Raw genomic sequence first — 12,100 nt, 5'->3', positions numbered from 1 at the left:
ATAGTGGAGAGAGATATAATGGGGTTGGCAGTGATGGTGTCTGGTGGAGCCAAAAATGGGTATTCATGGTCAAGCCACTTCTGGGCTTTTTGAATTTTGACTGCACTCGCTGTCAGAGCATATATGTCGAGTATTTTGACTGCGTCAATAAAATCAAAAATAAACACCTTCTAAAAAAGAAAAATGGTGTTAATTCTCTTATTGTCAAAGCATTTTTGGTTTTTTCAACACGCTAAAAAAATGAAAATTAGGGGTGAATGACATCGTGCTTGCATGTACATGGCAATGGGGGGGTTAATGAACCCCACTTCTCAGACCCTTCGTTCGTTTCGCATTCCTTTAAATACTTGAAAATGGCGAACCACTAAAATACAGAAACACGTAAAACTACAGAAATCTATTTTTCTACATATTTGGATATATGTTTTAGCCCTCAAATGCAAAAAAAAAAAATCTTGCTCCTGTCAATGTTGTGCTTTGCAAATCTCTCTATCCGAAATGTGAGAGAGACTAAACTCTGAGTTGAGTCTCTGTTTGGTAGTAAATTTTTTTGTCTCACTTTCTCGTGTGGGTTTTGTCAGCTAAAAGAGATGTCCTTAAAGAGAGAGAGAATATGAGGAGGACATGCTTTTTTCCTTTCAGTGTTGAGTAATCTTCAAAACCCAGCCTTTCCAGCAGTACCCAGTTGCTACTTGCTCCTTGCTCCTTGCTCCAATACCGTTTTTGTCTCCATCACCTTGATTGGGACTATTTAAGCTGTCGCAATCTTGGGGTATATTTTCATTTTATCTCTATTCTCTTCTGCCTCTATTACCTTCTTTCTTAAATGTTTCTTGGGGGGTCTAGTTCCTTTTTTGTTTTTTTAATTTGTGTGTGGTTGGGGCTGAGGTTTTGACAGTGAAACAAGTCTACTTTTTCTTGTCTGCTTCCCTGTTTTTAGTTATTTTACTCCCTACACATTCCCCAAATTTGTCTTCAATTTAGATGTGCACTTATTGTGCTTTCTATGAACTTTTGGATTAGTTGCCTTAGAAATGCATCAAAGAGTCCATACCCAGTTCAAATCAGCGCTTGAGAAGCAGATTTGGGAGCATTTCTGAGATGGGTTTTTGATTTTGTCTCTGATCTGTTGGAGGTAAGGGTCTCTTCTTGCTTTCTAAGTTGGTTTCGTTTTTGAGTTGAATATTTTCTGAGTCCTTTTTCATTTGTCTTTGTTTTTTTCTTTTTTGTGTTCGACTCCCAAAGTGGATACCAACTATTTGTCAAGAAACCAGAGACAAAGTTTAGGATTAGTAAATGCAAGTTATTGGTGTGAAGATGAGAGATTTCCCATCTTGTTTTGGTGAAAATGGGGTTCAAATTGCCGATTCTTCCTCATCAAGCACTAGTAGGGCTGCCCAGAATTTAGTTACTTGTGTCTATCAATGCCGTTTTCGTGGCCGGTCTTGCTTGATTACTGTCACATGGAGTAAGAATTTGATGGGTCAAGGCCTTGGAGTTGGGATCGACGATTCGTCAAATCAGTGTCTCTGTAAGGTTGATATTAAACCCTGGTTGTTCTCCAAGAGGAGAGGATCCAAGAGTTTAGAAGCCTATTCATGTAAAATTGATATATATTGGGACCTTTCTTCGGCGAAATTCGGACCCGGGCCTGAGCCTTTGGAGGGATTTTATGTTGCGGTTCTGGTTGATCGGCAAATGGTTCTCCTTCTTGGGGATTTGAGAAAAGAAGCTTTCAAGAAAACTAATGCCAGCCCCGTGCCTTCTAATGCTGTTTTCATTGCCAAGAGAGAGCATATTTTTGGCAAGAAAGTGTTCAGTACCAAGGCTCAATTTTGTGATAATGGGCAAATTCACGATCTTGTGATCGAATGTGACACTATTGGTGTCAATGATCCGTGCCTGGTGATCCGCATAGATAGCAAGCCTGTAATGCAGGTGAAGCGGCTTCGGTGGAAGTTCCGGGGAAATGATACCATTCTGGTTGATGGGCTTGCCATAGAAGTTTTCTGGGATGTTCATAATTGGCTCTTTGGTACATCACTTGGAAATGCTGTTTTTATGTTCAAGACATGCCTCTCGACTGAGAAACTGTGGGCTAGCCAACCCCTTTCCAATCCAAGTCCAGAGCCATGGTCTTTTTCGCAGAGATTTTCAGATTCTAAATCACAATGTCTAGGTTTCTCGCTGATTTTGTATGCTTGGAAGAATGAATAGAGAGATTTAATGGATTCTTCATTGAGTGCTAACAGAAGCTTTTTAGGGAGTGTTGATTTTTATAAACTCTGTGATCGGATTTCACTTAATTTAATTAAATGGTCCATTTGTTTTCTTCTTATCCTTTTCCCTCTTGAGCGACGTGAGCCATTCATAGATTAGAGATAATTTTTATATTACTTGCTGTATATCCTTCTTACATTGTTAATTTCATTGTTTTTTATTGGGAGTTTTATTCAAAGAGTGATCATCTAAAGCTCCTTTTTGTTACCCTTCAAGTTTGTTTTTGCAACAAGCAGTATAGTATGGTGTATCTTTCTAACTTGTTGCATTGAGAGCTCCCTTCATCAGCAATGTCTGAAGCTGGTGTACCTTAACTGTGAGTATGGCGCCCCTTCATTTCAAGTCGAAATCAATATTAAAGAACTAGACCTATTCCAACATTTCCCTCTCTTGGAAAACAGCTATTACTTGGGTGCGAATTCTTTTTGTTACAGGAGCTGAAGATATGGTGCTACGGCAAGAAGAATTCAGTATAGATACATGTTTGGCTTCCATGTAACAGGCGCTAAATCCCTAATCTTCCCTCCCATTGCCTTGGTTTAACTGGCATGGGTACTTCTGCATATGATATATCTACTAATGGCCAACAATCCATCAATGCTGGTATGATGCCCTAACTTCTTTTTATTTTATAGCTAGTGAACTGATATTGCATCTTGCATGTTCCTAGGTAGTCTTGGCACATCGATACATGATGAATCCTTTATGATATAGGGGTGTGCATTGGAGGTATCAGAGTTAGAATCCATGATTCCGCATTCCGCCTCCACCAGCGTAGGAAGAGTCGGAAAACCTCCGATTCTTCCTCTACTAGAGGCTATTTCCGCCTGCCTCCGCCTCCGAAAAAGTTGGATTCGGAGTCGGTTGGAATAGGCAAAGATGGCCAAGATGAAGAGATCTCAAATCTCTGTCTTCGTCAGACAAAGACGCCTCATCTTCGTGCGTCTTCATATCTAGCAAAGACTCTTTAGGGTGCGATTGTGCAAAGAGAGACAAGACAACGATCTGAGAACAAAGAGATTCGTCTTCGGGGTGGTTGCGAAGAGAGACAAGAGAACAGAAGATTATGAATTTGAAACAAATGGCATAGTGAAGAGACTTTAGGGTTTAAATCGATGAATGCATATGGCTTCAAAATTACTCCATTTTACATAAAAATATCTTACTAAAATATTAAAACCCAAAACAATGTTGATCTGCAATTTTTTTTAAAATATTAAAAAGAGTCGGGTAGGGTCGGAAACCGTTGGAAATATAAAAACTCTTCTGCGTTCACCTCCAACTTTTGTTGGAAACTAGAGATTGTGTTCGACCCCACATCTGCCTGCTATTGCAAGCCGACCCGTGCAGGTCGGAATCATGTCGGTGATAGGTCAGCAGTCGAAAAGCCGGAAATCTGCACATCCCTATTAAGATATCAGACATTTGGATTCAGACTTGAAATACCAAATGGTGTTCTACGTACAAATTAAGCATAAACTGCATGTCCACACATTTTAAGTTTCGCTTAGCCATTATCCAACATCTTAACCATGTGAGGTTTAAATGTCCATTCTGACTATCTGCAACATATTCTTTTGCTCCCTAAAACGTAATTCACTAGAGGGGAAATATTGTTGCTATTTCCATGATTAATTAATCTATGTGACTGGAAGAGTAAACAAAAATATTCATCCAAAAAAAAGAGTAAACAAAAAAAAAAAGCGCCATGGTTTTGGAAGCATCAACAAAGTTCATTTCCTATGTCAAACTTCATGAGAACAAAGGTTATTGGATAAGTCTCAGGAACTTTCATAAAAGCATAAACAAAAGAGCACTGGAATTAAAAAGTCATGGAAATATTCTTCTTCTTTTTCACATTAGAATATTAAATTGAATTGAATTAAAACAATTAAATTGAATTAAATTACTTATTTTAAAAAAGAAAAAGAAAAAAGGGAAGATGAATTGTTCACATTGAGTGGGTAGATTATAAAGTGCTTATGATTATGAGTGTTAAGTTCCATATTGGTTCTTTACTAGGTAAGACTGTTTGTATAATTAATTATGAGGAGCTCTAATTGTAACTTGACTAGTCATTTTTAAATAATAGCGTGGATGTAATTAGCACTTTTCTCAAATCGTCACAAAAAGAGTTGAGAGAATGTCAGTGTCCTCTTAAACTAAAACTCCTGCATTAGCTCGTTCTTTGGTACGTATTTGTGGATATTCAAGCAGTTTAGGCTGAAAATAGTGAATGGTTAGAAGACATGCTGATAATGTTAAAGTCTGTAGGTGCTTTCCATGAAAAGACGAGGGGGGAGGGGGGGAGTTTGGGAAGTGATTTAAGTTGTGATTAGTTAATTGTTAATCTTGTATCTTTGCTAAAGAAATTATTCTTACCAAGCTTTAGCCCAACTCTTATGAGGCCTTGTGTGAGGTTTAAGCATGTTCGTTAAAGTTACACACTGCAATGTCCTTCAGAGTTTCCTTACTTTCTTTTGGTACCTTAGATAAGCCTAAACACTCTGTCACTCTGTTTTTAGTTCATTATGTAGTTCCAACTTCCAAGAAGTCTGCCTCTGGCTGCCTGAAGTTTTTGTTTATTTCTCTAATTATTGCCCCCTTGAAACTTATTGTGGTTTTGGAAACCCCAGGAAAGCATGGGATGTCACAAATTTCCTGCTAATCCTACTTGTAGGCTCAAAGCAGATACTAGAACTACATGTCACAATGGAAGAAGCATCATCAACAGCCTATCTCCAACTTATGGTTGGGCTTACAGTTTTAAAGTACTGCAAGCTATGCAAATTGAACCTCTGGCTCAGTTTTTGTAAGGTTAATTATATAGTAAAAAACATGGTATCCTATGATTTAGATTCCAGACCTTCACTGTGCACTGTTATCCTCTATGATATCTATCTGTTCACTTTCAGGCTGTCTCTGTAGCTGTGCTGGGTGTTGCAATAGTTATGGACCCAGTTCCTATTGGAAAGAAAATAGTGTACACAATTTGAAATCCTTTTGTAAACAGAAGAATGGTTGGTAAGTAATCTGGAGATTTGATTGTCAATGTTGTTTGTTTTTTCCCGTGAGTCCAAAGATTACACATTGACAATCTTTGGCGCGTAGCTTGTGGCTTGCTTGCATGCAGAGACATAAATACATAATATTTCAACGGAAACCTCCGATACTTGAGTTATTATAATACTTTTGGGAGAGAAGACTGAACATAAACTTTAAGGGGTAAGTCTATTGCCCGATTATCTTCCGTGTAGAGGCTGCTTAAGTGTACTTAGGGTGACTATTTAGTGTAGCACCAAGTATATTGGAGGCCTCCTATCTCTCGTCTTTCTCCTTTTTTCCCTTTTTTTTATGTTACTTTTTTTAAAAAAAAGAAATTGTTTTTATTTTTTTTTATCAAACTCTCCAGCCTCTTCAGTTTTTGCACTTCACGATTCACTCAAACAGTCAAGCCTCTCATTTCTCAAAAATTGAAAAATATATAATTATTCTATTTCTTTCTCAAATGTCTATTCCCTTCTTCCACTTCTTCAATTCTTCGACAGCTAAACAGAAGAGCTTCATATTATCTTTCTCTTCTTCTTCTTAAAACATTGCATGCTTTTCTATTACATAACATATTAAAACACGTATCATGTAAACGGAATTTATAGCTTTTGAAAGGGAATTTACTTACAGCTTTCACTTATATCCTCGCTATAAACTTTGATTTGTGTCACATGATCGTGTGCAAATTTTCGTGCTATTAGTTAGGGTTTAACCATCAAAACCCTAGACCTCAATATGACATTAAAACTCCTCCAAACTTCTCCACCAAAACCTATCTTATTCAAAAACTAAAAAATTTCTCTCTCGTTGAGAAGACCCCTTCATTTTTCAATTCTAGGCAATCAAGATTGAACAAGGGTTTGATCGAGGTATTTTGTGACATGCTCGATCAATCAAGATTCGATCAGGGCTTTCTATGTTGTGTTCGATTGATTGACCCTTTGTCTCAGTAGACTGAAAGACATTAACATTGGCTACTTACGCTCGAAAACACCACAAAACCCTAATTTAACACCACCTTGTACACCACATTTTGCCATTTCAACTCACTCAAACATCAAAAACCTCTCCTCTTACAATTTGGCAACGTCTAACAACCAAAACAACAATTTAAAATACCCACACAACATTAAACTAAAATATCAAACTGTAACCTCCCCTCACCCCCCCCCCCCCCCCTCTCTCTCTCTCTCTCTCTCCACAATAAATACGTAGCAATATGATAGAAATTTAAGAAAAGTGAGTATTTTTGGACAAAAAAATAAAGGAGGAGAAAGTGAAGAGTTAAAAAAACAAAAGAGAAGTTTGAACATTTAGAAAAAATTTATATCAATAAGCATTGTTCGGACGAAACTACCTGCGTCCAAATGGGGATGTGGGTAAGGCCATGTGTACCCAAGATTTAAGCAGTTGTGTTCGAACGAGATCATCCATGCATGCGAAATAGATATATCCAAACACACAAAAAACAAAAATAAAATAAAAAGAAGTAGGGCTTAAAAACCCTAGCCAACCCTCCAGCCTACATTTTCACTCGTTCCAATAGCCGGGGAGAGAGAAAATAGAAAAAGAAGGAGAAATAAGAGAACTTAGGGCATCCTTGGAGCTAGAGGCTAAGAATCCTAAACCTTTTTCTTGTTCTCATGAAACTTGTATGGATTTCTCATGCTTGGTTGCTATTTCCGAGGCTGTGTTGTGTGAATGTGTATAGGGTGTTGCAACATGTAGTGTTTGGGTAGAAATGGAGAAAATGAGGAGTTTTTACATGAAAACTTAACCATTTCTTCAAAAAAGCTTGAGTCTTTTAAAGGTTGGATTTAAAAACAAACTAGAAGTGGTTAGGGTACGAATTTGGTGAGCTTTTGGGTCATGTGGTTTGAGGTGTTGAGGTTATGGGTTGTTTAGAAGGGAGCTTGTTGAAGTAAATGGAGAAAGAAGAAGAAAATGTGTGATCTTTACTTTTTGAACATAAAGATCGTGACTTTTGGTGTTAAAGAGGAGTTAGAAGGAGAAAATTAGGCTTTTCTTTTCTTTTTTGTGTTTTGGGGTGTTGGATAAGTAAAAAAACTTTAGAAAAATCGAAGATTGAGTAAGGAGAAAATCGAAAAAGATGATAAACAGTGTTCTCATCTGAACGGGGTCCAAATGAAATCGGAGCGAGACATTGATCGAGAACTCCATTTGGAGCATTGTTCTCATGTCGTCCTAACGGAGGGTGCTAAGATTTCTAAAACACACCGTTTAAGGCTCATTCGAACGAGACATATAATAAAAATAATAATAAAGCTTCCACCTCTCTCTCTCTCTCTCTCTCCTAAGCATCTTAGAAGCCCTAGCAAACCAAATGGTCGCTAGGGTTGGCCTAAGGATGATTTATAGGCAAACCCCCACTTCTACAAGTCTTGGCCGTATTTAAATCGTATTCTGACTGACCCTAATCGATCATAAAAGAGATGTGATTGAACACTAGGGTTTCTGGGCACCTATGATCGATTCGCCCCCCGAGGGTGATTGATCACTCGGGCCCAAAATAGGTCAAAGCAATTTGAGCCAAATTTTCTTATTCTTTATGCCAAAACTTGTTTCTTATTAACTCTTATGTCCTAATTAATAATTTAGTAACCCTAGTTTAAACCAGAGTATTACATATTGAGAGTTAGGAAGAGATAGATTAGGATTTTTATAATTTGAATAACCCGGTTAACAATAAGGTAAATTTGCAGACGAGGGAACCGAAGGCTTCGAGGAGGATTTTGTTGATGAACAAAAAGCATAAGGTATGTAAACACATATGCAAGTACAAATGATAAATCTTGTGCACATCACTATTTGTAAATAGAAAATAATAACTTTTATGAAAGCATGAAAATAATATATTTTCCATACGATGTGAACCAAGTTTGATTTCAAGTAATATGTTTCTAAATGATTAATCAAAGTACATGCATGAATACGATTTTTATGTACAAGTAAGACAATTTGACACTATCATATCCATAAATATTTAATTACTGAGATGTAGACTCGCGATTGCACTTGTTAAATGTTTATTTTACAGTTATAGTCAGGCAAGAGGTGGATGAGCCAGAAGGGTCACACAATATGACTCATAGTATGTGGGGTCTACTTTTTGGGGTTCAAGATGAAAACCTAGCTTTTGTAGTATATGGTTAGGCAAGCTTACGCACCATTTTTTATGTTGTATAGTTTATGTAAAGTTCCTAACTGTTGAGGGCACAAACAATATTGTATGTTATTGATGCGAACCAAATAGTACAAAACATAGGAAAAGATATTGGTTGTTTCTAGTGAGTCAGGAATTGCCAAATACAGAAAACTATACTATATTTAATAATATTCAACGGATATGGCTTAGGTGCTGTAAATTTTTTTACAGCACCTATGCTGTAGTAAATCTAAGGGTTTGGATTTGATTTCAAACCCTTGAAATCAAATCCAAAGAGTTTGAAATCAAATCTAAACCCTTAGATTTACTACAGCATAGGTGCTGTAAAAAAATTTACAGCACCTAAGCTTAATCCATATTCAACATACCACTTTATTGATAGTTCTTCCTTTTATACAAGAGAATAATAAGACGTTGATTACAATAGAAAAATAGAAATACAAATAGAAGTCTAACTAATATGCTTATCACCAACTAAGTCTAACTAATCTCCTTATCACCGACAATAACTAACTAGCTTGCTAATGAGACTATAACCCTTAATAGGATTCTAACTCTTTAAGAGATGTTAGAATAAACTTGACTTGAAACACTCAGAACACTTGGAACGTAGATTCCTTATTAGATTTGAATACTACTAGAGAAGTCTCCTTATTAGACAACAAGACTCCTTGGGTCATATCATTCCTCCCTCATTGCCTTTTCCTTGTCCTCAAGGAAATAAACAACCGTTTACACCGATGCCCTGATCCATATTTGTCATTACATTTGAAGCACAAGCCTTTCTCTTGTCTTTCCTTTAATTCAGTTGGCGTCAATCTCTTGATGGAGAGTATTGATTGGCCTGCTGGTTGTAGGTTGTCCCATGGTTTGACCTTCGATAGGTTACTCTTTCGAATGCTCGTGTTTCATGCTTCATATAGCCAACCTAGACCAATGGCAGACCCTGTTGATTTTGGGGTAAATTCCCTATCTTGGAAAGCAAGGACTCAAAATTGGCTTGATATTCTCTTACACTTCCATCTTGTTGCAGCTTAGTTAGTTCTCCAAAGGGATCATAAAATTGGTTTGGCCCTAAGTGGGTAAACAACCCCTTCGTGAATTTTGCCCACCCAACCTCTCGCCTTTCACGTCGCAAGATTTGGAACACATCTGGGCTCCTCTTTCTAGGTGAAAAGAGGCTAGAATTGTCTTCTCACCCTCATGGTCGGGATCCTTGAAATCTGAAGAATCGCTCTGCTTGACATATCCAAATGGTTGGGTCTTCCTCTCCATTGAACCGTGGAAAGTTTCACATGTCTGGTTGTGACCACTAGTTGACATTCCCCATTTTTGGGATTTTCCCTTTCAATCCCATGGTGATCTTTTCCTCGTGAACTCTCGCCTTTTTCTAGTCGTTTTTTCTTGGCTTGACAAAAGATTATAGATCTCTGACATGCGGTCACACATCTCCTATTGTGCATCACGAATTTCCTATTGCACATCAGTTAAGGTTTTTACTGATCGCTCCACATGTCTCATGCATCGGTCCATTGCACCTTGTTGTCCTTCTTGTTTCTAGTTTCTTTTGAGGGAAACCGAGTCTCTTGGGTTAACAATTTACTTGCTAATCAAGAGAAAAACCTAGCTCTAATACCAATTAATGCAAACCTACTAGTAAAAAATACAGGAAAAGATAATTGACTGTTTCGAATGAGATAGGAACTGCCAAATACAGAAAACTGCACTATACTTAATAATAATAAGGTGTTGACTATAATAGAAGAATAGAAATACAAATAGAAGTCTAACTAATCTCCTTATTACCGGCTATGACTAACTCGCTTGCTAATAAGACTATAACTCTTAATAGGATTCTAACTCTTTAAGAGATATTAGAATGAACTTGACTTAGAACGTAGGTTCCTTATTAGACGTGAAGACTACTCGGGAAGTCTCCTTATTGGACTCCAAGACTCCTTGGGTCAGGAATCTATCAATTATGTTAATGAATGTTATGTATTTCTAGAGCTCTAGTTGTGAATGTAAATAGGTAAGTTTGTGGTTTCACAATAGAAAAAAAAAAAAAAAAAAATTTAGGGATTTGATTCATACACAACACCATCACAACAACCCTTCACATGAGGGTGGGCCCTAATGTGTGGGGTCCACCCTCATGTGAGGGGTTGTTGTGTTGGTGTTGTAAATTTAACATTTTCCAAAATTTTATAAGAAGTTTCCATGATACAAGGTAACAATAGTAGCGTCGCAATAATTATCCTCTTTATGTCATTCAGGACGTTACAATAATAGTATCGTGTAATGATTATTGTTGATGTGTCCATTGATCTTTAAGGAAAAATACAAAATGATTTATTGTAAAATGTGCCTAGTGCATTGGATAAATTGTTTTCAAACCTACATTAAATTTCTAAAATGATTTGTAAAAATCCCATAAGAAATTCAACATTTGAATAAGCTCTAATACAATGGGGTTATTGCTTTAATTTATAAACCCCATCTTCATATTTGATATTGAAAAATTACTATAATTGTATTAATATGACTTCACTCAAAAATGTATATGAACAAATTAAAAATAAAATAAAATAAAATTGTGTGATCATAATTATATACTATTTTGACCCAAAATATTATATTACTATACTCAAATTTCTTTTTAATCATTTCCCACCGAAAAAGGTAATAAAATATCCAAAAAAATAATATTATTTTTTTTTTACATTTGTTTATCAATTATATATGTGATCAAAATGCCAGCATTCCTTGGAAGTCTTTCAAAGATGCGGTTTTGTAGGAATGCAAAATTCCAGAAACTAAAATGAAAGAAAAATATTCCGAAATTCAACCCCACCATGTGCAATAAATATTAAATAGGACCACCCGCGCGTCAAAAACAAGCCCGACAAATTCGCGTGACATCACCTCTCCCTAACTTCCTGTTCAAAGCCACGCGTGTTTGGATTGGTTGCGGTGCATTTCGATGTCGGTTCTGCAACCGACATTTCCTCTGTTATCACTCCCGTGAACTGAGCTGTCCCAATAGTGTATTCTCGTAATTCCACATAATTTTAGCTGACTTGGGGATTAAAGGAAAAAAGGTGTCTAATATGCATAAAGTTTAATAAAAATTTGTGTTTTTTTTTTTAATAAAAAAATAAATAAATTGCGAGAAAAGATTTGTGTTACAAATAAAGAATTATTCATAATGTTTATTTATAAATAAAGTTTGATATTACTAAAAATTTGTGTTATGAATAAAGAATTATTCATAATGTTTTAAATAAATAAAGTGCATTTAGCAATGCCGGATGAAAAAATAATTTTAGAGAAAAAAAAGTGAAGTTTGGTAACATTATTTGTTAAAACAGTTTCCGGTAGGTGACGTGTCGATCAGATATTTGTCTTGGTTGTCGGGGGGTTCCGACAACCCCGCTCCGATGCTTAAGTGAGTGTATGGTTCTGAGAATAAATGCGCAGAATAATGCCAAAAAGATTGATTAGCATGTACCTTAACATCTGAAGAGGTTCTAGTATTTATAGAGGTTGAGGAGCAGTTCAATTAGCCTCTCAATTTGTGCA

The 12,100-nt window shown here is 36.5% G+C and overlaps 1 protein-coding gene across 2 annotated transcripts; it reads left to right on the top strand.

Annotated features, from left to right (window-relative positions):
* The first annotated feature begins 374 nt into the window (after positions 1 to 374).
* LOC133852240 (uncharacterized) lies at positions 375 to 2,254 on the top strand. 2 transcript variants are annotated; one of them, XM_062288952.1, is made up of 3 exons: positions 375 to 772; positions 1,024 to 1,135; positions 1,246 to 2,254. In XM_062288952.1, the coding sequence occupies exon 3, from the start codon at positions 1,297 to 1,299 to the stop codon at positions 2,215 to 2,217; it is 921 nt and encodes a 306-aa protein (XP_062144936.1). In that variant the 5' UTR covers positions 375 to 772; positions 1,024 to 1,135; positions 1,246 to 1,296; the 3' UTR covers positions 2,218 to 2,254. The 2 variants fall into 2 exon arrangements, with proteins under 2 accessions (XP_062144936.1, XP_062144935.1); XM_062288951.1 differs by having other exon boundaries at positions 375 to 1,135.
* Positions 2,255 to 12,100: the final 9,846 nt, after the last annotated feature.

The sequence above is a fragment of the Alnus glutinosa genome, chromosome 12 (assembly GCF_958979055.1).
Source record: "Alnus glutinosa chromosome 12, dhAlnGlut1.1, whole genome shotgun sequence".
NCBI lineage: Eukaryota > Viridiplantae > Streptophyta > Magnoliopsida > Fagales > Betulaceae > Alnus > Alnus glutinosa.
This window is presented reverse-complemented; position numbering and strand designations above follow the sequence as displayed.

Bases quoted from the DNA above. Each gene is read 5' to 3' on its own strand.
- LOC133852240 (XM_062288952.1), top strand. From the start codon at position 1,297: ATGCAAGTTATTGGTGTGAAGATGAGAGATTTCCCATCTTGTTTTGGT.